The sequence below is a fragment of the Pteronotus mesoamericanus genome, unplaced genomic scaffold (genome assembly GCF_021234165.1).
Source record: "Pteronotus mesoamericanus isolate MK-2021 breed Mesoamerican mustached bat unplaced genomic scaffold, CSHL_Meso_final contig_56, whole genome shotgun sequence".
NCBI classification, from domain to species: domain Eukaryota; kingdom Metazoa; phylum Chordata; class Mammalia; order Chiroptera; family Mormoopidae; genus Pteronotus; species Pteronotus mesoamericanus.
This window is the reverse complement of record NW_026555201.1, coordinates 11,714,497-11,742,385: the sequence shown is the minus strand read 5'-3', so window position 1 is coordinate 11,742,385 and position 27,889 is coordinate 11,714,497. Positions and strand designations below refer to the sequence as shown.

At 41.0% G+C, this 27,889-nt stretch overlaps 1 protein-coding gene across 2 annotated transcripts in view; it reads left to right on the top strand.

Moving 5' to 3' along the window:
* PTPRB (protein tyrosine phosphatase receptor type B) overlaps nucleotides 1-27,889 on the top strand; it is a 102,976-nt gene that overhangs the window by 52,729 nt on the left and 22,358 nt on the right. For both annotated transcript variants that reach the window (XM_054580105.1, XM_054580106.1), the window contains 10 exons: nucleotides 371-634; nucleotides 2,034-2,297; nucleotides 4,619-4,888; nucleotides 8,799-9,062; nucleotides 10,624-10,887; nucleotides 11,581-11,862; nucleotides 15,412-15,690; nucleotides 16,223-16,372; nucleotides 18,750-18,993; nucleotides 25,846-25,952. In XM_054580105.1, the coding sequence (XP_054436080.1) occupies nucleotides 371-634; nucleotides 2,034-2,297; nucleotides 4,619-4,888; nucleotides 8,799-9,062; nucleotides 10,624-10,887; nucleotides 11,581-11,862; nucleotides 15,412-15,690; nucleotides 16,223-16,372; nucleotides 18,750-18,993; nucleotides 25,846-25,952 (2,388 nt within the window). The remainder of the gene's footprint in view (nucleotides 1-370; nucleotides 635-2,033; nucleotides 2,298-4,618; nucleotides 4,889-8,798; nucleotides 9,063-10,623; nucleotides 10,888-11,580; nucleotides 11,863-15,411; nucleotides 15,691-16,222; nucleotides 16,373-18,749; nucleotides 18,994-25,845; nucleotides 25,953-27,889) is intronic.

The following is a 27,889-nucleotide window of genomic DNA, read 5'->3' as shown; positions in this document are numbered from 1 at the left end:
GGAGAAAAATGGAAGCATAGTGGGCAAGCAAGAAGGCCACATGTCCCATTTTTCTTCCTGTCCACTTGCATTGTGACATTTAAAGTTCTGGACTTTTTGTTTTATCTTATGATTGAAATCATAACTCATTTGATAATTAGATTCTACCAACATTTACCATATAAGATTTATGTCAGGAAAAAAATTACAGTTTAACAATGTTAACAGTTGCTTTCCATTTTTATTGTTCAATTATGCATGAAGTAATTCAAGCAGTTTATCTGGGGGAAAGGAGATGTTTGCCGGTTCCTTAAATGTGATTTATAAGTTATTGTGCAGATAAACTCTGATCAGTCACTTTCCTGAAGTGTCTTCTGATACCCGCCCCTAGTCCCAGAGCCTGTTAAGGACCTAATGTTGCGGAATAGGAGCACTGAAGAACTTCAGGTGACTTGGTCACGAGCTGACGGGGATGTCGACCAGTATGAGATTCAACTGCTTTACAATGACATGAAAGTATTTCCTGCTTTTCACCTTGTAAATACTGCAACCGAGTATCGATTCACCTCCCTAACACCAGGACGCCAATATAAAATTCTTGTGTTGACGATCAGTGGAGATGTGCAGCAGTCAGCCTTCATTGAGGGCTTCACAGGTAATTGGAGATACGGATCTTGAACCCGACTAGTTATAGTGGTATACAGTTGGCCCTTGAACAACAACACAGATTTGAACTGTGTGGGTCCACTTATCTGCAGGCTTTTTTTAATAAATATACTGGAAAATTTGAAGTGACTTTTTTACTCCCATGAAGAAATCATAGCTATTATACTAGGCTACCATAAAACAATCATATTTCTGTTTTTTCATTATTAATCCATGAATTATTATACCTGTAAATAAAAATAATTCTTTTCACTTTTTTTTAATATTTGATGTCTATTGTTAGTAGCATGTATACCATCTATAGTGTTTTGTATCTTATAAGACAATATTGATGTACATGCTGACAGACAGACAATTCCTCTTGTAAATAGATGACAAACTTACGGTATCAAGTACAGTACAGTTCTATAAATATATTTTCCTTTCCTTATGATCTTCTTAATAACATTTTTCATCTAGCTTACTTTAGTGTAATAATATAGTATATAACACATAAAACACAAAATATGAGTCAATCAATTGTTTATGTTATTGGTAATGCTTCTGGTCAGTAGTAGGCTACTAGCAGTTAACTTTTAGGGAAGTCAAAAGTTATATGCACACTTTCAACTGCACAGAGGAGGGGGAGTGCCAGTGCTCCTAACCCCCACCTTGTTCAAGGGCCAACCGTATTTAGCATGTTGAGTAGCCAGGTGTTGTCTTAGGTGAGGACTTGGAAGTGTAAAAATAAGAAGGGGAGAAAGTTATCTTGACGGTGACAACAATGTTGTCCAAGCTGGATGAACGAATATAGAGTGTGATGTATGGGAAATAAAAAAAAATTTTAAAAAAGCTTTACTGAGAAATAGTATTGAATTGATGTGAATAATTGGTGCTTGTGAGGCATACAAATTAAGTACAAATATTTCTGCTGGTTGGGTATCACTTCTTTGGAACTCTCTAAGTAGGGTCATTATAATAGTTAATGTTTATTAACAGTTCACCATGAACCAGACCCACAACAAAGCAATTAACACATACATTTTGTTCAATTCTTACAACTCTATGGGCCAGTTACTATTATTATCATTACCATTTTTCTGATAACAAAACAAACTCACAGAGATTAAGTAGTTTGCCTATAGTCCCACAGCTAATAAATGAGAAAACCAAGACTTGGACCACGGCAACCTAACCAGCCCCTCACTCTATCACGGGCCATGATGTCCCTCAAACTTCCCCCATTAACTTCAGGCAGAAGAGTCAGAGAAAGATAGTAAATCGATACAAATTTTTTCTATGTGTGCACTTTCAGTAAATGCCAAAATATAAGAAGCACAAAAACTGTGGTTGAAATTTCTGCGGTTCATTCTCTGAGTGATGACTTTTCAATTTATTTTGTCTTTTAGTTCCTAGCGCTGTCAAAAATATTCACATTTCTCCCAATGGGGCAACAGATAGCCTGACGGTGAACTGGACCCCTGGTGGGGGAGATGTTGATTCCTACATAGTGTCAGCGTTCAGGCAGAATCAAAAGGTTGACTCTCAGACTATCCCCAAGCACGTCTCTGAGCACACATTCCACAGGCTGGAGGCCGGGGAACAGTACCAGATCATGATCGCCTCGGTCAGCGGGTCCCTGAGGAACCAGATAGATGTGCTCGGGCGGACAGGTGAGCATCCAGCTGGGCCAGGTTGTTCTCCAGAATGAGATGATGAATGGGCTTAGTTATCACACATCAAAAATATCCGATTCAAACCACCTAAATTTGTACAATTCAATGTGGTTTTAAGGGCTGTTCTCATGTTTTTTCTTTGCAGTTTTCTTTCTTAATAGAGATTTTAAAAACAAATGAAAGGTAATTAAGAACCAAATGACTTGAATAAATTTTTAAACTTGCTAAAGGATTTGAAATTTTAACAAGCAGACTTCAACAAATATGCATTTTTCAAAATTTCACCCCTTTCTCAAAATTCTTTTTTAAGAAAAACATATATCCCTATGCCATCTCTTTCATCTGTGACAGTTAAAGACCAAGTAATAAATTAATGAATAATGTATCCATTTATATTACTATCACTATTAATACATTACTTTCAAAACAAAAATAATCTACAGGTACCTGCTATATGCCAGGCATTTAAAATTATCTCTAGTCACACTACAACAAGGATCATTATCTCCATCTTACGGAAGTGGAAAGTAAGACTCAGAAAGTTCATGAAACATTATTTAGGATGCATGTATTAAGATCTAGAGCTATAATTTAAATATCGACCTGTCTGACTCCAAACCTCATGCTCTCTCTACAGTAACACAATACTTATTAGATGTCTTCTTTCTTATTACCATTTACTTAGTTATGATACTTGGGCTCTACAATGTCTTCATTTCACATATATACAGGATCTGGCACAAAGAACAACCCCTTCTAATTACAAAATCTTTTATTACAAAAATCATAAGCATGTAATTCTATAACACCACTTTCACACTCATGCATACTATATAACATTTTAGGTGAAATGTTCAAATTAAAGCTATAAATTATTACAACCATATTATTACCCTACCAACCACATTTAAGCAAGCCTTACTGTGTTAGAAAATGAGAATTCAGTAGCAAGAAAACATCCCTGACCTCAAGAAACTTCTAATATAATGAATGAGAAAGAAGTAAAAAAGCAATTATGGTACCTCATGGTAAGTGCTAAAATAAAAATGATTATGGGATGCTATAGGAGCAGACAGAAGAGTCAGGGAGGGGTTCCAGGAGGAAGCAATGTTTCAACAGACACTAAGAAATCATCCTGATAAAACATATGTTGACTTGGTTCCAGCAGAAAAAGCAAAGGCCTCAGGGTGAAAGCTTGGCACATTGAGGACCCACACACTATGTAGTATGCTAGCATAAAGAATGTGAGCCATGTGGCCAAGTAAGTAAATGGATCAAATCACGAAGGGCCTTGTATGCCTTGTTAAGGTGTTTAGAATAACGGAGAGACACTGAAGGGTCATCAGCATTGGTGTACTATGAGAATACTCCAGATACGATGTGTAGTTTGAAACTAAGAGGTGACAAATAAAGGGTATTATTGGTCAAGAGACTGGCAATAATGTATGAGAGATTGGATATTGTCTAGGGCTTGTGATAGTAGGGGTGGAGAAAAGTGGAAAGATCTAAGAAAAATAAGACTTAGGAAACAGAAATGATAAGACTTAAGACTAACCATACGTAGATGGGTAAGGGTGACAACGCAAGTTTCTGATTTAGACAATGGGAGAGAAACAAAGGACAGGAAGCAAGGTAGGGGAGGGAGATGTGGAGTCAAATTTGGTCATCTTGGGGGTTGAGCACCTGTGGAACATCATAGAGAGATGTCACTTGCAAAAAAGAGGAAATGGGTCTGAACGGAAAGTTCAGATTTGGTAGTCATCACCATGTGGGTAAAAATCAAACCACAGGAGTGGATGAGTTCTCCTAAGGAAGTTATGTAGAGTGAGAAAAAATATGAGCCTAGACCACAAATTATTATTAACAAATAATATTATTTTGCCTTTCACATCAAGAATCATAGTACAAGCACTGTTGTATACCACTGCTTAGGTGAAAGCTTTGACTCAAGTTAATCTTGGTAATGAAAGTCCAAATGACTCCAAACTATATCTGTTGAATGTAGATTTGTTCAGCATTTTTCCACTCTCTTGAAAAACACATATGTATCAATCTGCATATTTATCAATATCACTTCCACAAATTTTTCTACTTGTCTGACTTCAAGATCCTGTCTAAATTCAGAGGAAAAAAAAATGGAAAATCAAAGCAATTCTATAGATAGTTCAGGACAAGGACTGTTTTCTCCTAAGGGTACGTGGAAGGTGTCAATGCAATAATGAGGCATGCTCTTCTAGCTGCAGTTGCTTTAGCAGAGTTTTTTTCAACTGGTTACTTTATTGTCAATGATGGAACCTGCTTCTTCTCTTTCTTTGCAGTCCCAGCTTCTGTCCAGGGACTAACTGCAGACAATGTCTACAGCAGTCATTCCTTAGTAGTAAATTGGCAAAAAGCCACTGGCGTGGCAGAAAGATATGATATCCTACTTCTAAATGAAAACGGGATCCTTCTGAGTAACACATCAAAGCAAGCCTGGGCTAAGCAGCACAAATTCGAAGACCTAACACCAGGAAAGAAATACAAGATACAGATACTAACTGTCAGTGGAGGCCTCTTTAGCAAAGAAGCCCAAACTGAAGGCCGAACAGGTAATTTACACAAGTCTACTGTTTTGTATGAGATGTCTCCTTGTCTGCTATTCCTTGAGAACAGTGGGCTGAGAGGGATGGAGCAAAACTGGGAGATGATATATATTTCTTGACACAGGAGGAACATTCTGCATGATTTACCACTTCCACATCAGTTGGCCTATGGACATAGCCTTCAGCCCACCATAGTCCAATTTAGATTATTCATCAAAACGGGCTATGTTAGTTCCCTATGGCTGTTATAATAAATTGCCACAAATGTCTTAAAGCAATGTCAATTATTATCTTACAGTTCTTGAGGTCAGAATCTGAAAATAGGTTTTATGGGGCTAAAATCAAGGCAGGGCTGTGTTTTATCTGAAGACTTGAGGGGAGAATCTATTCCCTGCCCTTATCTGCTTCTTGAGGCCACTCAGGATTGTGGTTCCCACCCAGCAACGGTAATACTCCAACCTCTGCGTTCCTCACTGTATCTCCTTCTGTACTCTTCTGCCTCTCTCATCCATTTTTCGCTTTTGTGATTGCATCGGTCACCACCTACACAATCCAGGATAAGCTCCCATCTCAAGATCCTTACTTTAATCACATCATCAAAGTCCTTTTTGCCATGTAAGGTAATAAATTCATAGGTTCTGGGGATTAGGACAGGGACATCTTTGGGGGTCATTATTCAGACAGCATTGGTCTAATTGATTACTTCTTTATCAGTGCCTAGGTCTGAAAGGGGGTTGATGATGATAAGCACATGAAGATGAATGAGGCTTGCTTCTTGTCCTGGAAGAACTAACTGACTGACTAGTATGGGAGACAGACACGTGGGAAAATAATGACAATACATTCTGATAAGTTTTATATAAGAAAAGAATGTCCAACATCAAGGGGAGCATGGAGTTTGGGTGGAATTGGGAAGTCTCCATAAAAGTGACATTTCAGTACTGTCATGAAGGATGAAACAGTTCTCCACATGGAGAACAGGTAGGCAAGCACACAGACACCCTGTACAGACAGATCACCCTGTGCCAGGACAGAGGGGTGTGAGGAGGAACAGGGAGGTGTTGTGGGTGGCTGAAGCGGGTGTTGCATGACAGAGAATGAGGCTGGAAAGACAGGATGGGGCCAGATTAGAAAGTACCTGGCGTGCCCTCTGCAGGGAGTTATATTTCATTTTGCAATAAATGGTTTTTAGTCAGGGGGTGACTGTTTTGGATAAAAATTTGTACTTTAAAAAAAATAAACCAAATGGCAATGGGGTTGGATTGAATGGAGAAAAGACCAGTGTGGGAAGACCTGTTCACTAATTTGTTAGTTATTGAGTAACTACTATATTCTAGGCACTGTTCTAAACACTGGATACATAGAAGTGAGTAAAACAAGCCTTCATGGTCATGAAGCTTATATTTTAGTAGGGAAAGAAGATAATAAACAAAATAAATAAGTAAGCACTGGCCGGTATGGCTCAGTTGGTTGGAGCATCATCCCATAGCCAAAGGGTTGCAGGCTTGATTTACAGTCAGGTCACATACCCAGATTTCCTGTTCAGTCCCCAGTCTGGGCCTGTATAGAAGGCAACCAATCGATGCTCCCCTATTGACTTGATGTTTTTCTCTCTCCCTTCCTCTCTCTAAAAAGCAATGAAAAATTGCCCTTGGGTGAGGATAAATATATGTATTTATATATATTACATATACATATTGCATCTGTAATGTATGTTATATGTAATATATATGTGAGGTTAGATGGTGATAAATACCAAAGAGGAAATTAAAGCAGGAAAGTGGGATAGCAAGTGTTGGAAGCCTACAATTTTAGACAGCACCGTCCTCAAAGATTTTGTTAAGAAGGTGACATTTGAGCAAAAATCTGAAAGAAGTGAGAAAGACGATCATGCAGATATTTGGAGAAAATAACCCTGATCAGAGCAAACAGCAAGACAAAGATCCTGAGGCAGGAAGGTGACTGGCCTGCTGGAGGGAAAAGAGGTCAGTGTCACTGGAGAAGAGGGAGTGAGAACAGAATGAGGGGCTGCAGTCAGAAGGGTAATTGGGGTCAAGAGACAGTCGTAGCTGTAGAAATCCTAAGGGTCAAATGCTAAACTAATACAAGGGCCCTGATGAAGAACAGTGAATATAGTCAAGAAATATTTCTACATTAGATAAGGTGACAGTTGGTGTCTGAGTGGAGTACAGATGGAGGAACAGAAGATTCCAGAGTTTCTACTTGGCGTGTCTGGTAGAATGTATGCCATTAATTTAGATAAGAGAGGCAGGAAGAGGAAGCTTCAAGGAGAAATACAGAGGATTCAGTTCAGGACTGAGTTTGAGATATCTGAATGAGCTTCATCAAGAGGTGATCACTGATATCAAAATATGGGCTTAAGCTCAGAAAAGAGCTGCAGATAAAAATTTGGACAAAAATTCTAATTAAATCCAAATCTTAGTCTGTTGATGCTGCTATAACAAAAATACCATAACTTGGGTGGCTTAAACAACAGATATTTATCTCTCACAGCCCTGGAAGCTGGAAGTCTGAGATCAAGGCACAGTAGATTTGATATCAGGTGAGGGCCATTTTCTGGTTCAATACAGCACCTTCTCACCATGTCCTCATGTGGTGGAAGGAGGAGAGAGCTTTGCTCTCTGGGGCCTCTTTTTTGGGCATTAATCTTGTCCATGCAGACTTCACCTTCATGATCTCATCACCTCCCAGTGGCTCTACCTCCTAATACTGTCACTTTGGGGGTTAGGTTTCAATATATGGATTTGGGGGATGGGGGACACAAACATCAGACCATAGTATTTCATAAAGTGAATGAAATCAACTGCTTAGCTAGTGTTATAAGATATGAAGGGAACAAAGGATGGAATCATGGAAAATACCAACATTTAAGAGCCTGGCATAAGGAGAGGAAGAAAGCAAAAGAGCCTGAGAAAATGTTTGCAGTGGAGAGAGAACAACTCAGGAAAGACCAAGGCAGGTGTCCTGTTCTGTTTCCACCTGCATCTTAAGACTTCTGTGGAAACAGGAAGTATTTGTGCCAACAGTTTTGAAGCAGATGATTTCTCTTGGCATTTGATTACTTTGCCAACAGGTAGCACTAACAACCAATGGGGTTGCAAAATCCTAATTAAACTTTTTTCTAAAGTGGTTTCAGCTTTCCTCTTGCTTCTCTTTCTCATATCCCTGACTCTAATTTCCCCTTTCTGTCTGCCTTTCCCTTTCTTTCCCACTCTCTCCTCCCCACTTCCCTCACCTCTGACAGCCATTTCTTAACTCTCAGGTTGCATTCACAGATAGTTTTTTTTAAATCTCTAATATAGCTCTTAAAACTAGAAAAACATTTAGTCAGACAGGTCAGATTTAACATTTATTATATTTACCCTGCAAAATATCTTTGAAGATACTTTCCCATTACTGCTTTTCCTTGTTCTTTTGTGGTTTTGGTTTTTTTATAATGAATAATTTCAGCATCAATAATTAGGTTTCTTCGCTTTAGGGTCTCCATGAAGCCAATGTTTTCTAAAGGCAGAGACCGTGTGTTTTTTTAACTTTGTTTTTATTGTTGACGCTCTTACCGATGTCTCCATTTTCCCCCACTTTGCCCGCCTCCGCCCAGCCTCTCCCTCCCTCGGCCTTCACCGCACAGGTTCACCGCACAGGTTGTCACCATCACCAACCTGTGTCTATGGGTTACACATGTATCTTCTTTGGCTGGTCTCTTCACCTCCTTTCATCCAGTCCCCTCCCCACTCCCCTCTGACACCTGGTAGTCTCTTCCATGTGTCCATGCCTCTGTTTCTATCTTGTTTGTCAGGTTAGGGATCATGTGTTCGTGTGGGCGTAGCATCATCCTAGACTGTGTGAGGGGCATGCCAGAACTCAACCTCACTCTCTTGCTCCTTAACTTTTCTAGTCCCAGCAGCTGTCACCAATCTGCAGATCACAGAGAACTCCACAAGACACCTGTCCTTCAGCTGGACCTCCTCAGAGGGAGAGCTCAACCGGTACAACATCTTTCTGTACAACCCAGATAGAACTCTGCAGGAGAGAGCTCAGGTTGATCCACAAGTCCAGAGCTTTTCTTTCCAGAATTTACTACAAGGCCGAATGTACAAACTGGTGATTGTAACTCACAGTGGGGAGCTGTCTAATGAATCTTTCATATTCGGGAGAACAGGTAAGACCAGGGCCCAAGCAGTAATGAATAACAGGGAAATTGTCACAATAGTCACTCGCTTTCCTTGATTTGTCCTTAGTTTCCTATTAATCCAGGGTATAGCTTTATATGTAATTTGTGACCTTCAGGTTTTCTGATCCTAGATCAGATGTTTGATTGTATAATGGAATAGTTTTTGCACTGGATTCTGCTCTGTTGCCTCCGCTTGTTTACCTGATAGGGTTTGATGGAAAAAGTGAATCTGGCTCTTCTACTTGCAAGAAGGTTGTAACCCATTGTGGCTCAATTCAAGCTGTGCCCTTATTCTTTCTACAAGAAGTAGATGGAATGGAGGGCAGACCTGGAAAAGGGCAACTGCAAGCGGAACGAACAAGCAGACTGCTGTGAATTAAAACCACAGCACTTCATGATGTGAACACCAAGAATTCCTGGCAAATGAGAGGGAGAAACATCTCTCTGGACTGCAAATAACCTGGATCTACTCTTCTTCCATGATCTGAGCCCATTATCTCATTTTTCTATTCAAATTTTTTCCCCCTTGACAGTAGTTTTTGAGTGAGTGCTCTTGTGCCCCCGGCACTGGGCTCAGGCTGGAATATGACAGTGAACAAGACAGATGGCACCCCTGACCTCACAGAACTCTGCATTAGAGGAGGGAGAGGGGCAGGAACAGCATATTTTGAAGGGAGGTGATTTTGGAATACCTTAAATCCTATGAAGGAAATAAACAGTACATTGTGACAGGGAGCAAGTTGGCAGGACAGGAAACTATGTGAGAGAGAGAGCATTTCAGCTGAAACCCTAGGGGAGCCATGAGAGGAGCACATTCCAGGCACCTGACGGAAGTCCTCAGTTTGTCTTTTGAAGGGAATGGGAAGGAACAGCAGATAAGCCCAAAGCATGAATAGACTGGCCTACATGGTACCACTTCTGGGGCAGCCTGCACTTGGCACATCTTCTCTTATCTGCTTATTAATGTTAAAAGTTCCTCCGACAAGAGACAACAGTCTTCACTCTTCAAAGAATGGTGATACTCAAATACCCACGGAACAGGTGCCAGCATAACCAATTTATATAAAGTTAGAAGCAACTGTTAGTAAAAATCTTGGTTAAAAAGAGCATGGACGAACTGAGAATTTAAAAGCTGGAGAGGAAGTGAAGAGACTCAGAGAAGGATGTTACTGGTTTCATGGCTGCAAGTGAGATGGGCCTGGATGGGGCTTGAACCTTTTATGAACACTGTCAGGGCCTTTTATGAGCTAAGGTATACGCTCTTTGACCAGTCTCAGTCAATCGTTTCTGAAGATTTCATTTTATATGTTCATTAGAGTACATGTGACAGCATATCAAAGCCACCACCTGTTGTGTTCTGTTTTATTTTATTTTGTACCATGTCTCTAGACCACATTCCCCTAAACCTAAGTGACCTGAAGAGTAGGCAAGATCTGACTCTACAATAGGAACTACTCACCCATATGCCCAACATAGCTCCTTTTTTCACCTGTCAGCCAAAATGCCTTTGTATCTGTTGTTTTCAGTAAAGACTTTCCCTGTGTTTCAGTCCCAGCCTCTGTGAGTAACCTCAAGGGATCCAATCGGAACATGACAGACAGTCTCTGGTTTAGCTGGAGTCCAGCCCCTGGGGACTTCGACTTCTATGAGCTGATTCTCTATAATCCCAATGGCACAAAGAAGGAAAACAAGAAAGAGAAGGACCTGATGGAGTGGGGTATTAATGGTCTTGTTCCTGGAAGGAAGTACACCCTGTGTGTAGTAACCCACAGTGGTGATCTCAGCAACCAAGCCACAGGCGAGAGCCGAACAGGTAAGAAGACCAGGTGCCAACGGTCAAAAGACACATTTTAATTATGGTTTTAATAAGAAATAAAGTCAATAATAGTATGCCATGTGCTTCCCCCTGAACTTGGCAAGGCACAATGGTACAAGCGGATGAAGGAAACAGACTTTGGTTAAAATGATCTACTTCTTTAGCTTAGCTCTGCTACTTACTTAAGTGAAATTGAGCAGGACATTGAGCATCACTAAGCTTCAGTTTTCTTGTCTACAAAATGGGGATAATCATATACATCATCATTATGTGGCTAGGAGCAGTGCTTCCTAATTTTTTTTTATTTCTTGGGCACACACAAATAACATTAATGTATCTGTGTGCCATGCTGGGGTCAATGGACAAAGCCATCTGAAAATGGACATAGTCTGTGGACTTTAGCTCTCACATCTCAAAATATGATGGAATCAATACTTTGGCACACTCATGCTTCACAGCACCATGGTAAGGAAGCTGTGATTATGAAAATTAAAGAAAGTGTACATAAAACACTTGAGGACTGCACCTTACACATAGTAAACACTATAAATGCAAGCTCCTATGATTATATTACATTATCTCTTCCTATGAATTACAGTTAAAGGACATCAGATGTCACACAGCTATCTTATTTGTATATGTTATGGAATAGAGGTGATTACATGATTTTTCACTTTCTCCTACATATAGCCCCAAGTCCTCCTAGTCTTATGTCATTTACTGATGTTGCAAACACATCCTTGGCCATCACCTGGAAGGGGCCACCAGACTGGACAGACTACGATGACTTTGAGGTGCAGTGGTTACCCAGAGATGCGATCACAGTCTTCAACCCCTACAGCAACAGAAAATCAGAAGGACGCATCGTGTATGGCCTTCGTCCAGGGAGATCCTATCAATTCAGTGTCAAAACTGTCAGTGGTGACTCCTGGAAAACCTACAGCAGACCGGTCTCTGGATCTGTGAGGACAAGTATGACATGTTTTGCTACTCTTGGTTCTCAGATGGCATGAGGAGGAAGTGTGTGTTACAACATACATTCTTGATAGGGTTTGGTTAAAATCCACATTTTTACTTGCAATTTGTTAGATGAATTCAGGCAGAAGTCTATATAGAGTTGTTTGTTTATTTAATACTAACAGCAATGAACAATAAATAAATAAGTTCTGCCTTCATTGAGCGTACAGTCAAGGGTACTACCATGAAAAACAATTACATTTTGGGCCTGATGGAGGGAGCATTTAGCGCTGTAAGAAACCACTGGTACTGACATCTGGCCCAATGCAAAGGGAGCTTCCTGGAAAGAGAAACATCCAAATCAAAACCTAGGGAAAGGGTAGAATTGCCAGGTGAAGATGGGGAAAGAAGTGGAAAATATCCCAAGTAGAGAGAATAAAATATTCCAAGAACAAGAGGGCAACAGCAAGGAGTTTATTTGGCCAGAGCATAAAAGGTGAAGATTAGGAGAATCAGGTTATAAAATGTCTTCTGAGCCATGGTGACGACTTTGAACTTTATCCTCAACCAGTTGGAGCCACTGAAGGATTTTGGGCCAGGGTATCATAATCAGATTTGTACTTTAGAAAGTCACTCTGGGTATGGTGTAAAATATAGGTTGAAAGGGGCAAACTAGAAGCAGAGGGATCAGTTAAGATATCTTGTAATAAATCCTAAGGAGAAAAATATTTTAACAAAATATATGTCAGTTTCTTCTCAAAAGCATTTTGAGATCAATGAACAAACATCAAAGAAACAAAGGTTTTCCTGTATAGGAACCTCAATCCAAATATTTATTTTTCAGTAATACCTAGTAAATGTAGCTTCTCAGATCAGACAGTGGCTGTTGATAAAATACCTAGTTGAAAATTAGAAACTTATGCCAGGAGTTGTTTTGTTTATTCAACAAACATTAATACTATAACAATTATCATTTGTGCTCCATATTGTATCCAAACACGAGTTTGGGATCAAATATGTGTGTGTAAAGATAAATATGTGAAAAAGAACTACAAGTTTTTGTTTTAGAGCAAGCTCAGGGTGGGTTTTCAGTGGCTTGTGATGGAACGTGTGATTGAATCCCAGGTGCACAGTTTAAGAGCTCAGTAGAGGCTGGGCTGGTCAGATCACATCTGGAGGATTGAATTCAGTCCCAGATGCTAGTGTTGAAGAGCGGCATTTATCCAATGGGGCACGCCCGGGAGAAAAGCAACCAGCCTGCAGAGGGACATGGTGATGAGTTTTATGAGGAATGACTGATGGAACGTTGAAGATTGTATTAGTTAGGGTTGGGTTTGGCAGTGGGTAATAGAAAACCTGAAATAAAAGGATTAAACAAAAGAGAAGTTTATAATTCTCATGTAAAATCATTCCAGTAACCAATTACTCACAAATAAGCTCCAGCCATGAGGAATAATGACTTGGAGTTCTGCATCATCCACTTTCCCATTCCTCCCATCCCCACCCTTGGTGCCTGGATGGATGGTTCTCTCCCCTGAAATGCCTTTCCCAATATCTGGGCGAGGTGTCTTCTTTGCCAGAAAGCCTTTGCTAAGCCCCTGCCCACCACTAGCTCCAGGAGCAGAAATGTGTCTGTCACACTACACAGCAGCTTCTTTTCTATGTCTTCTGGTACATTCTCCTTTCTGTCTTACATGTATTATAGCTACTTTGGAGTCTTCTTTCTTCCTAGAGGCTGAGGCTGATGTATTGACCTCTCTATTGTTCACAGTCCCTAGAATAGCACCTTGCACATAGCAGGAATCATTTCTTAGTGAATGGGGATGGCACCTGCGTATTGGAAGGCAGGTGGGATTTAGATGTGAAAAGGAGAGAGAAGAAATGAAGGAAAGAGGTGGAAGCTAGATTCCATATTATTCTTTGCATGAATTATCAGAATTATGAATTATATGGGGTGTTTTAAAAGGCTTTCTCCAAGGCTGAAAGGGAAGGTGTCTTTGGGTCTCAGCTCTGACTTGGTTTGAAAGGAGTTCAAAAGTTTAACAAGAAGTTAATGTTTGAAAAGGCACAGTTGCTGCTTGTCTCAAATGCCAGTTCTTTTGTGAGCTTTTTTGATGGGTTGACATCATTGATTATTGCCATCTGAGGATTGTTACTGTATTTTGAGCTATGGTCAATAGAACAATGGGTCAGCCTTTTAAAATTTAATCTTCATGAAGGCTTTGACTCCTGGCTTTCAAGTGCTATTCCAGAAACTGATGGCTCCTTGGAAACTCCTGGGGGAAAGCAAAGCAGGTCTTAGGGAGATGACCCTAGCGTAGTATCCCTGACCTCAATGCACATTTAAAATGCAGACCAGAATACCTTTGATTTTACATATTGGGGAACAGAGGACTTTTTTTAATTGATTTTGGTTTTTTTTAGAGAGAGTGAAAGAAACATTGATTTGTTGTTCCATTCACTGATAATTCATTGATTATTCTTGTATGTGCCCTGATTAAGCATCGAGCCCATAACCTTGGTGTATTGGGACAACACTCTATACAACTGACCCACCCAGCCAGGGCAGAACTTTTCTTTTTAAAATGGTTCAGGTGCTAAAATTAAAATTAAAAAATTATGTAGTTAAATTGTTTAATTTAGCTTTATAGATATATAAATAATTAGAAATGGTAAGCATGTAGCTGGTTGGGGCAACCTACAGTTTCTTATGAACCAGAACAGTCACATAACTGTTTTTCTTTCAGATTGAATCTTTTACTCATTGTTTTGTCATTCACAATAAGATCAGCTACCATTCACTGAGTCCTTCCTGGGTCAGGCACTCTGTCAGACAGAAAAAACTGAATGACCGTAAGCAGAGGAGCATAGACCAGTGTGGTCTACATGGGGAGCCACAAGCAGTTTCAGCGCCCTGGAGTGTGAGCAGGGAGGATCAGGCAAAAAAATGGAGGAGGGAGACAGAAGCCAGAGCCCAGAGGGTAACAGGCCAGCCATGCCATTTCTTAATTTTCTCTTTATGAAAGCCAGCATTTATTGAACAATTACTACATGAGCTTCTGTTCTAGGTGGCTATGCAAGTTTCGACTCGTTGAATCTCACAGTAACCATATGATGATGGGTTATCTTAACTTCCCTATTTCACAGAAGGGGCACAGATGTGTTAAGTAACTTGCCCAAGAGTGCATGCCTGCTAAACAGAAATTGAATTCAGGCAGGTTGAGCTGCACTCTTGACTTCTCCTTTACTCTGCCTTACCTTCCATCTGACTTCTGCCACTGGATCTCAGTACCCACATATGCATTTATGTTTCCAGTCATGTTGGCACCTCATGATTTTCTAAAGGGACAGCATTTTGACTTCTAAAATTTCTCAAAATAAAATCTGGCAGGCAGACAGACATTACCTTGGAGATCTATGGGAATTTTTTCCTCAGAAAACAATCCAAAGTAAGTTTGGGAATTATTTATTTAGACCTCTGAGCTAGTTGGACCCAAAGGAGCTAAAAAAAAAAATGGTATCTCACAGAGTTGTGAAAAGCGTCCCTTCCTCTCTTTCCCATAGAGCCAGACAAAATACAAAACCTGCATTGCCGACCTCAGAACTCCACAGCCATTGCCTGTTCTTGGATCCCTCCTGATTCCGACTTTGATGGGTATAGCATTGAATGCCGGAAAATGGACACTCAAGAAGTTGAGTTTTCCAGAAAACTGGACAAGGAAAAATCTCTGCTCAATATTATGATGCTAGTGCCCCATAAGAGGTACCTGGTGTCCATCAAGGTGCAGTCAGCTGGCATGACCAGCGAGGTGGTGGAAGACAGCACTATCACAATGATAGACCGTAAGTGTCCCCAGCAGTGTATGCCTGGTGTGCGCCTTTCTCTGTAGTGTCTACCACTGCTGTTCACTTGTAGCCTGTTCACTTCCACAATGTCATGTCTTGTTGTCACTTAGAGAAGAGGACCTGAAACACTCTGGGAAATGGAAACATTTCTCTGCGTAAAGCACCCTGGCAGCAAACAAGTTAAAAGATCTTAAAATACGTAAATTAGTATTTAAATATATCACTTTGCCTGATAGAGCTATAGTGAAGCTTTTAAGCAATTTGATGCTACAGGTCCAGGAGATCCCACTGAGGAGCTGCCTCTTTCATTTTGCGTAATGTGTCACTGGCAGGTCACCTCCTCCGCCTGCTTCTCTTCAGGAGAGGAGAAGGGTTTCGTGATTACACACACACACAGAATGAGAGAGAGAGAGAGAGAGAGAGAGAGAGAGAGAGAGGGAGAGAGGAATGTGGGTGAGCGGAACCGTTCATTTTGCTGATTGTTCACACGTAAAAGCAGAGCTGTGACCCTTCTTGGTTCCTTCCCCAGGCCCTCCTCCCCCACCTCCACATATCCGTGTGAATAAAAAGGATGTGCTAATTAGCAAATCTTCCATCAACTTTACTTTCAACTGCAGCTGGTTCAGCGACACCAATGGCGCTGTGAAATACTTCACAGTGGTAGTGAGAGAGGCCGATGGTAAGTGAATTCACTCTACTGTAAGATGCATTTCTTTCTCAAAGGTCACTGTGGGGGGTCCTTCTATGACAGTTCTTAAATGCAAAAAACTTAATTTTTCTATCATTCATCTCTGTCAGATGCAGGGAGATGTAACAGAAAACTATTCAAAGGCTCTTTGAACAACAAAGCCTATTATCTGCTGAGTATAATTATTAAATGGGTGAATAACAATAATTATAGCAACCACAACAGTAATAACAATAATCATCACTTACTGAGCCTGTACTATGTGTCAGGCACTGGTGAAAGTACGTTGCATGTGCTGACTCATTCAATCTCCTTCACTGCTCATTCAGTCCTGTTCCCTGCTCTTCGGGTCTGCCAATAAGCAGTGACATGCTTCAGCTGTCTTCCTCTGTCCTTGTCTCAAATACCTCAACCAATTACATGCTCCCAAACCACCCACCAATTCACAAAAATATTCAAAAGCTTGAGGGAAGAAAAAGATGATCATAAAAAACATTCCTCTGTTCTCTAACTGCATTTTCAATAGTATGTTTTATTCTCTAGTTTTTTCGTTCTCAAGTTATTCAGTGTCTTCTTAATTCCTATGGATCAGGCAAATACCAGGTTATTAACAACATCCCACACAACCACTTAGTATGATCTTTAGAGACTATGATATATATCAACATTTGTCACAACACAGCAGCGTTGTATTTTGGTGCACACATGTACGTAAGTGCATTTGCCACTGTTATTTCTCCAAAATAAATGTTTATGTCTGGAATGACATTGATATATTTTGCATGTCTTATATTTCTCAAAATTGTTTAAGGTGCTACCCATGAGCTTCTTACACATCCCTGACTATTCTAACCCATTTATGGGCAATGGGAAACTGTAAACCTGACAAATGTTGGAACTAGATAGTATTTTAGTCTCACTGGGTATATAACAGTCTGTGTGCTTTTATATTGTATTAAACTGTCCTAAAGCTGGGTATGCACATTTAATTAAGTAATGTCAAGGGTCCGTGGTGCATCCCACATTTCTTCACACCTCAAAACTGGAGATAAGTTGCACTGTGGAGAGACTTTGGATTTAAGTAGGCTAACATGAAGATAATGGTTTACTACATGGCTACAAGGCAGTGATCAAAAAGAAGTCATGCCCCAGAAAACAAGATGGGTTTCAATTATGGGTGTCCGCGGAGATGGGCTGTGCTCCCCTAGTGATCTAACATAAAAATCCATCTCATGTAAGTGGCATTTATAGCGTGTGCGTTCACCCTGAAGTCTACATTCCTTTTCAACCACTGCCAACAAAATAACATTTTCAAGGTCCACTCATTTTGAGCAATTATTTAACAAGAGTCCAGGATGCAATGAACCCCTACCGTACCACTTCTTGAAGTTCATTCTAAATGGTATTCGACCTCCATAATATTTATCTTCCTAATTATGCTTTCCTCCAGCCACCATCAGAACTGATTTGCAGTGCCAAAACACACAGCAGGCTGGGTGGACAGGGGAAGAGTTCTGGGAAGTGTTCTGCATGAGGGGCCAAATTCAAGCCAGGATTAAACTGTACTCAAGATAACAGTCCTGTACCCTGAGCAGTAATCACACCGGGCGTGGCACGTGGAATGTGCAAGTGGGATGACTGCTCTGGCCTTGGACTTGATTTCTCTTATCTTTTCCTTATTTCTCAGGTCATAGGGATTTCCTTATTAGCTTAGCTACAGTGATTATTGGCACGGTAGAGAGCTTATTGAGTGGGTTGACTCTCATAGGGAGTGTTTCTTTTTCTGGAGTCGTGATATCCTCTCACACACACACTTCATTTCCAAGAAAAATGATGGTATATATGTTTATCTGTGTATAATTTTGCTTTTACACACTTTATTTTTAATTTATTTTAGAAAATGAATTAAAATTAATTATATTGGGGGAATTTCACAACACCCTTTGAGATCAGAAATTCTGCACTCTGGGGATGCCCAGAGATGGTGAGGAGTCAACATTAGTAACCTAGATAGATCCCTGGCTGGTGTGGCTCATTGGGTTGAGCGCTGCCCTGTGAACCAAAAGGCTGCCAGTTTGATTCCCGGTCAGGGCACAGGTCTAGATTTCAGGTCCTGAGTTGCCGGTGTGTGAGAGGCAACCAATCAATGTTTCTCTCACACATAGGTGTTTCCCTCTTTTTCTCCCTTCCTTCCCCTCTCTCTAAAAAATAAATAAAATTTGAGAAAGAGAAAAGAAGGAAGGAAGGAAGCAAGGAAGGAAGGAAGGAAGGAAGGAAAGAAAGAAAGAGGGAGAAAGAAACGAAATGTAGGTAGAAGTCACTGAAGGCACAAGGAAGTCAGTCTTCACTGTGGGTTTTCTCCCTCCAGGCAGTGATGAGCTGAAGCCAGAACAACAGCACCCTCTGCCCTCCTACCTGGAATACAGGCACAATGCCTCCATTCGAGTGTATCAGACCAATTATTTTGCCAGCAAATGTGCCGAGAGTCCTGACAGCAACTCCAAGAGTTTTAACATTAAGCTTGGAGCAGAGATGGAGAGCCTGGGTGGAAAATGTGATCCCAATCAGCAAAAATTCTGTGATGGACCACTGAAGCCGCGAACTGCCTACAGGTTAGATATATTGCCATCATTTTGCTGGAAGGGACATGCCACATTACTGGGCGCTCAGCTGTGTGGGCCTCTGGTGGATATGTGCTCCTATCAATTAATCACCTACATTATAAAAGTGCTTTATATTTTACTGAGTAATTTATAAAAGTTGTGTGCCTGCCTCCATTCACAGGTAATGTGTAAAAAGGACCTTGAGTGCTGTGCAAATGCTCTAATTCATTGTGTGAAGAAGTGAAGGTTCTATTGTTCTTTTCTCCTAAAACTTCTTTTGTACAAGTCAAATCAACTCCCAGGTTAATGATTGTGAAAATGCCCAACTAGAAAGGCTGAGATAGGGAGGCCCAAGAAGTATGAGATTTTATCTTCCACTTTTAATAAGGACTCAAATTACACTATGTATTTGTCTTCTAAAACATAAAATGATGAAAGTGTCCTTTGGTCCAGACAGAACCCTTGGAGAGCAAGGCCCCTGAGTGAACGGGAGCATCCTTTCCTCACTCGCAGAGGGCAGATGGAAAGGAGCAGCTGTTCGGTGTGATCCCAGGGAGCAGTACTATAGCCAGCAGGCCCTCCCAGCTGTGGAAACTGGCAGAAGTACACAGCATCCCAAGGAGGGTCCTGAAGAGAAAGAGGACCTATGTTGCCATCTTGCATGCGTGTAAAGATATAGACATTCAAGATGGGTGTTTCTGCTAAGGATGTACCTTCTCTGTTGTATGTTCCCAGAACTGATATGTAGTTAATAAGGCAGCCCATCAGGCTCTCTGTGGGCCAGTGTGTGTTCTTATTGGTCACTGCCCAGGTTTATTGACTCCGTGTATCAGCTCCAAAAGGAGACAATGACGGGACATCACACTTGAGAGCCCTCTTAGCTCCTCCCTCACATCAACAAAGGAAGGCCAATGGTTTTCCTAAAACAGAGTGCTCACTTTGGGCAGGAACTCTGTATAGTTAGTTACCCCTGCCCAGGATGCACCACAAAAATGATACTGCCACCCCATCCAAGATTTGCACCTCCAAAGTAAACAAACATCCATGAACTTACTAGTGATGTTTACTCCAAGAAGAGACCGTTATTTACCTGAGGAGGGTGAGATCTCAAGCAGAGCAGGGGAAAAACTTATAAGAGACATCTGAATGCTGGAGTCAAGAGAAGCCTCTGCTCCTTAGTCACTTGGGCTCGAGGAAACTTGAGCAAAAGTCTCCCAAAGGCTATTTTCTCCCTGTGAGTTAAAAAGTCGAAGCTGTTTTCATTTGTTTGTTTGTTTGTTTGCTTTTTGAGAGAGGAGAGAAGATGACTCATCACTACATTTGAGAGAGAAAGAATAAGAAGCTAGAGAGCATTCATGTCCAGACCAGGACCTACCAGGCTCCCAGAACATTTCTTCCTGTCCACAACAGCTGCCAAGGCCCTAAGGAAAACCCCTGCATTTGAGTTCCAGTGGGGCCCTTTTGGGGGCATTAGCCTTATAAACAGCATTTCAGTTCTCTAAGCCTCATTTTTCTCTCCTGCAAAACATTACAGAGTTGTCCTGAGGAATAGATCAAACCTAATCATGCCCCTTCTAGATGAAGGTCTTCCAGTGATTCCCATTCACTTCTAGGAGCAAGTGAAGATTCCAGAGCAGGGCACGCAAAGCCCTCACCTTCTCCCTCCCGCCTTCCTCACCAGCTTTGTCTCCCACCATTTGCTCAAGTACACCCTGCCCTTTTGCTACTCCTCACTCCTCGGAGTTCCCTTGAGTATGACATGCTGTCTTTCATTTCTGAGCCTTTGCATATTCTTTTCACTCTCTTTGCGATGCCTGCCACTCCCTTGTCTGGCTAGTGAATTCCTTCAGACAGTTGAAAAGCCAGCACAGCTCTCAACTAGCCCCATGCTACTCTTGTCAATGTACAGTCAGGCAGTTGGACCCTCAGCTATATTTCCACAGATCCGAGTCCCTACATTCTTCTAATCCTCCATTCACCAGTGACTTTTAACCCTTTGTTTAATCACCTACCCTCTTCACTACACTGAGAGAGCTCATGGTTAAACAGAGGAGACAGACGTGATATTGGTTAGAAAACAATATGGCAAGTGCCAGGCACAAAAAATGTTTCTGAGCCAAGATACTCTATGAGAAGTTACACATTCTTGTTAGAGCATAATCAACTCATGCCATGCATGTTTGTTTTCTAGGACACAGCTTTCCTGTTTCTCCAGTATACATTTGGTTCAGTCATGTGAAAAGCATGCCAGGCAGGTAGTGCTTGATGAGAGCAGACATAGCCTTTCAGAGCACACGGGAGAGCCTCATGCTCAGCGGCCTCCTGCGCGGCAGCCGCTGAACCCTGGTGGCTCAGGGAAGTCAGCATTCTGCCTGTCTCAAGACGATAATCACCACGGTGATTCTCTATGCTGTCAGGCGTCTTTTTTCCAGAGAGGATAGGTGGGCAGGAAGGAAAATAGAAAAGGAAAAATTAGGATTGAAAAGAAATTGGAAAACATCAGGTTTACCTGATATGCAAGTTTATTTGGCCAACGAATGTGAAGCGTTCCCATTCATCACTAGGTTCCTATTACTTGGTTTTATAATTAGTATCATTTCATACGGGCAGAGAAAAGGCAGAGCATGAAGGCCGAGAGGCAGTTTGGAGATTAGGAAAGTGCTGATCTGGTTTTGTTTCTATTCTAAATAAAATAGCAATGTGACCACATCAGGTAGTCAGCTTCCCTTGACCTCGTTTTCCTCAAAGAAAGGAAATAGAATCATATGATCTCTAACTTGGTGCTATAGAACTTTCTGATTCTGGACACAGCTAAACTTGAACTAATTACTGTCAGGTATCTATTCATTAAAATAATCTTACTCATATTATTAAATTTATCCCGCTGATAATATGTTCAATACATTTGCCCCTCTGTGAACTGCACTGGGCCAGGTGCTGTAGGAGATAGAAAGATCAATAAGATGAAATTCTTGCCTTCAAGGAAGACATAATGTCATGAGAGCAGAATTATTAAAGGACATAAGAGGGGTGTAGGTAAATAAATGCTGTTAAGGTTCAAAAGTTCTCCTCAAGGAGGTGTCTTTTTTGCTGGGCATTAAAAAAATAGGGAAGGATTTTAAAATATGGAAATAGGGACAGAGATTTAAGGTACAGATGCAGAAACACACAAGTTGTTTAGAGAAGAGCAAATAGTCCAGTTTCAAGCAGGGCTTGGGGAGGGCATGAAAAGGGGTAGCGGGAAAGGCAAGACCAAGAGGACAGGATGAGAGAGGATTCTGGATGATTGCTAAGTGCTGGTCCAGGAAATATGTTGGTGGTGTCCATTTTTGGAAAGAATTTTAAGGGCAGAGTTCTTGATGACCCAGTAATTTTAAGCTGAGCCTATTCTAGGTCATTATCTCCTTCTTTGGTTCCTAAAGGTCCTTATTCATCTGGATTCATTTCACACTTGGCACTTGCACCTGTGAATCCTAGAATTTCAGAATAGAACATATCAAGGTGGTTATAGCCAGGGCTTTTATTTTACAAGTGAGGAAGCTGTGGCATAAACAACTTTAAGGACAATTCAACTAGTCGGCTGCAGAATGAGAGCTAGGCCACAGACCCTCTGCTTCCTGGCATGAGCCCTTGTAACTATCCCTCCCATAGAAGTCATTCCTGTCAAACCAAAATTAAGCCAGGAGGAAGTAAGAGAAAGAGATCTGCACCAGGAGTTAAAAAATAGGAAGGTTGGTTTCCTTGCACCAGATTTTTCTGTGGTCAGGAATGACACGTGGACTCCCTCCAAGCTTCAAGTTCCAAACTTCTAAAGTAATGCAATAAGCTTCTTTATATTGGAGAGGCTTGAGATGATCAAAAGAACCCCATTTGTAAAATTCCACACTCATACATTACTGTACAAATATTATTTTTAAAAACCCATATCATCAGATAGACTCCTTTAAATTTCCAAAGGTGCTGTACATTAGTATCACACACCAACTCCTCACCTTCCTGCTTTACCCGCATTGACTGCTGGCTACACTTTGGGGATATCTCACAATATTTCTGTCAACAGCCCAGAAGTACAACTTTTGATGTGGAAATTATCTTTTAGAGATAGAAACCATAGATGTGCTTGGTCTGTATTGTCTAGTTCATATTGTAAGATCACCCTAAGACCCAGGCAGAAGTTAGAAGGAGAGGACAGAGGGTCAGAACAATTTTTTCTGGCCTGTTATTACTTCAGCATTAGAACAGCACATGCCCAGATTCTTTTGGGTTCAACATATCTAGGCTTTTTTGAAAAGGAAAAAAGGAATCTTTCATTCACTTTCATAGGATTTAAATTAACAACAGAAAATGTTTTCCCTTATAAACCAAACCTGATCCTCTATCAGTAAACCTATAGTCTGAGAGTCTCAAGAAAGACAGAGCTCAAGAGGCGGCCTGGCCCACCTTTAGCTGAGGGCAGCAGTCCTCCCGGGCCGGCTCCCTGGGAGCTGGCTTTTCTCCAGCCTCTGCTTAAAGCCCTTCAATAAGTTACAGCCCTTCACCGCCTGTGTGGCTCCTCCTCTAGATGTTAGGGTGTGACTCTGTGTTCCTAAAGTCCAGCTCTCTGGCCTCAGCCTACAGAGCTTAGTTCTGTCTTCAAGGAGGAAAATAATTACACCTGTTTCCTCTTCTTCATGGCAGTCTTCACTAAATCTGAAGTCAACTAACATGTTCCTCTGAGTATTCCCTGTCGTCATGCTGGTCAGTCACCTCAGATGATTTCTAATGCTTCCTAAACCATGTCCCCAGAAATCGAGCGCAGCCCTCCAGACTGGACCTGACTCACCCAGAGAACATGAGTTTTAGGTCTGATGATGGGTACAATAGGCTTTTCCTTCAGGCCGAGGTTATGATTCTGTGTTTTCGGAGCCGCACCGTGCTTGCTTAGTGCATTTAGGGCTGCTCTCCAGGCACCCTCCCTCACGGACACATGGGCAGCCACCTCAGCAGCTCCTCTGTCCAGGTGACTGGAATAGCTCCGTGTGTCAGTTGGAGGGTTTTAAAGCAATGTCTCACTGCTGCTCTAACCCCAGTAAAGCCCAAGCAAGGCTCACCCTCTTTCCTCAGTTTAGCTCCCATTTCTATCAGCGATACCATTTTTCTCCCCAATGACCTGAGCTCAAATCGTAGAGCCATCTTTGATTCCCTCCCTCTCCTCTTCAGACCAGGTCGTATCTGGCCCCTCTTCTCAGTGCCTTTTGGTCTTTTTCTGTCCTCTTCACCACTGCCCCAGGCCAAGGCCCCAGGTGCTTGGCCCGGACCATCACGCTAGTCTCTAGAGGGACCATTCTGCTCCCAGATGGCCTATGGTTACCTCTTCCACTTGATTTCTTACTCTCCCCCACGTGGAACCCTGTGCTCCAGGTCGCCCCATATACTTATGCCCAAATACATGGTTACCTCCAAATTACACTGTCCTCACTTGCAATTTAATATGGGCTTTCTTCTTTTACTACTTGCCATATTTCTTTACGTTGTTTTTTAGTTTCCAAGAGTAGTGACCATGTATCTTTTTGTGACTTCAGCAATTATATGTAAAGAAGACAGTCAGTAAATTTTATAAGAATGGCAATGAAATTAAACTATTTTTAGATACAAGGCTCTTTAGAAAATAACTAAAAGATGAGCCAAAAAGATGAGGAGATAGGTAATTTTATTTGTAATGTAATGATTAATATAAAATTTTATTTGTATATATACTTATTTTTTAAATAGCAACAATGACAATAATACTAGTAATATTGATATTTGCCTGCTGTGACAGGCACCTCGGAATTACTGCCCCCACAAATGAACTCTGTATCTTCCCAACTCTGTATCTTCCCAAACCCTGCAATGTTCTCCTCCATGGTCTTCCTTGATGTTAGTAAATAGCACTTGTGCTCTTCCACTTGTTCCTCAGCCAGAACCTGTGGAGTTATCCTTGATTCCACCCTTTCATGCTGCACATCCATCAGCAAATCTTTGGGCTCTTCCTTTGAAATATCCAACACTTCTCCCTACCAGTTTGACTGTGTTCTGGTCCAAGCCAGCATATCCCACCTGGACTATTGGAATCCCCTACCAACTAGTTTCTCTTCTCCTACCATCACCCTTCTGTCTGCTCTACAAGCTGCAGCAGCCAGGGTAACCCAGATAACACCCTCTGTCGAGTGGCTCTCTCAGAACAAAAGCCAAAATCCTCACCATGTCCTTCTGGGTCTCCCATGGCCCGGCCCCATCTAGATCTCTGCTCCTTCCCTAATGCTCCCTCATTCAGTGCTGTGCTTCAGCCCTGCCGGCCTCCTGGGAGAAAGGCAGTTGCCGCCTCAGGGCCTCGCACCTGCCTGGAAGGCAGCCATGGCTCCCTCCCTCCCTTTCCTCAGGTCTATCCTTTTATCAAGGAGACCTCTATTGATCTTGCTGAATTAAGCAGCCCCATATGCCCTATATCCGTTCCTTTCCATCTTCCTTACTCTGCTTTTTTCTTTCTCATGGTTCATATCACCATTTGGCATAGTATATCTGTGTAATTATTATCTAACTGCTTCCATAAAAATATAAGTAAGCTCTGGGGTGGTAGGGGCTTTTATTTTCTTTCCTGTGGCATCTCCAGCTCCTGGAACAGGGACTGGCACACAGGAGGGGCTCCGTAAGTATTTGATGAATGAAGGAGTGAACGAACGAACAAATAAACCCAGGTCTGCCAGATTCCATAATTCACACTCTACCTTACATGCATATTGACAGGTGCCTCCCCCGACCCCCGTTTCTCCTTGAACACATTCTTCAGTCAGCCCTACTGTGGTCAGCCACTAATTTGTGTTTAAATAAATCTGTTTTCAGAATCAGTATTCGAGCTTTTACACAGTTGTTTGATGAGAACCAAAAGGAATTCACAAAGCCGCTCTATTCAGACACATTTTTCTCCTTGCCTATCACCACTGAATCAGGTAAGGCTCACCTTTCCACCTACCCACATATTCTCCCAACCACCGAGGCACCTGCAGAGACCTCTAGTGAGGAGGCCTACTGATGTGGCTGATGGGAGGGAACGTTTCTTACTACTCAGAATGTAATCTCTATGTGATTATAGATTGATGTGGATTAGAGGAATCCACATCTGTAAGAGAATGGACTGAAGGGAGGTTAATCTAGAAAAGGGTAGAAGTTACCACATTTTTTTTAAATTAAAGATGAATTTTTTAATACTGAGAGAAAAACATTCAAATAAAGAGCTTGCACAGGTCCAAATATAAATAGATACAAAAGGCTTTTTGAAAGTATGTGTGCATATACATAGAAATGTATAGGAAAGAACTAGAAGAAAAAATACCAAAGCATTAACAACGGGTATCTCAAAGCAGTGGGATTACAAGTGACCTTTTTCCTTTTGCCTGTTATATGTTGTTGTACACTATAAAAATGTTAACTTAAAAGGCTTTACATAAATTTATTAAAGAAACTTCTCTTGTGTGTTAGAAGGAAAACCTGAGTAATAATAGCAGCTAATATTTACTTGATGAGAACCTTCTCCGTGGAGATAGTTTTAAGCATTGTAGGTAGACTAATTTATTCAATCCTAACTACTACTTGAGGGAGACACTTTTATCATCCCCATTTTAAAAGTGAGGACCTGGGGCACCAACAATTTAAGTAACTCAGATTTCTGTGCCAATGTCCCCTAATCAAGGAGACTGTTAGTGACCATGCTGAATAAAGCAGAGTCGAGCTGGGATAGATAGGAGAGCTGGTATTTGGGCACTTTCTGCCCGATTCCTTACCCTTCGCACTGCCTTGGAACATTTTCATAGGCTGAGAATAGCAGTATGTTTCAGCACATTTTTCCTTGTTACCTGATCTGTTCCAGACTTTTCCTGAAGCCAGAGTTTCATGATGCTTGGTCTCAGGAAGTTCTTCTGCAGAGCTAAAACAGTCTGTCATGCTGCATGACAGAAATGACTCAGCCCCACAAACACTCCCGTCTATTTATGCCAAATATAAGGATAATCTCCCACTTTTCAAACCAAAAACAGATCAGAACACAGTGAAGATGATTTTGACATGTTTGCTTATAATTTGATGTTAAGTAGAGGCTCGTAAACAACAATTCTTTGAGGAAATTCTTTGAAATATTGGTATACAACAAAAATTGTATATAATCCAGTAAAGAAAGATAGGAAACATATGTTCAAAAAAAGAATACTAACCACAATCAAAAGAAAGATGATTACGTTAATTTGATGAGTCTTGAAAAGCAACATTAAACAAACAAATCCAAATGCTTAAAATGAAACTTCAAAAGTGGGCTAATCCATAGGATAATCCAAATGTAAAAGCTAAAACAATAAAACTTTTAAAAGAAAATAAAGGTGTGTATCTTTGTGGCCTTGAGTTCAGAAATGGTTTCTTAGATATGACACCAAATACACAAGCAATTAAAGAAAATATAGATAAATGGAACTTAAGCAAAATTTAAAACTTTTGCCCTTCAGAGGAGTCCATAAAGAATGAGATAAAACAACCCACAGAATAGAAGAGACTATTTGCCAATCATATATCTGATAAGGTTCCAGGATCCATAGTATGTAAAGAACTCTTAAATTACAACTCAGTAATAAAAAGACAAGTAACAAAAGATGTGAATAGACATTTCTCCAAAGAAGAAAGAAGATATACAAATATCGAATAAGCACATGAAAAGATGCTCAACATCGCTATTCATTAGGGAAATGCAAATTAAAAACCACAATAAGACACTATTTTGCACCCAGTAAAATAACTATTGATATAATCCAAAAGACAATAACAAGTGATAGCAAAGATATAAAGAAGTTGGAAACTGCATACATTGCTTGTGAGAATGAAAAATGGTGGAGCAGCTTTGGAA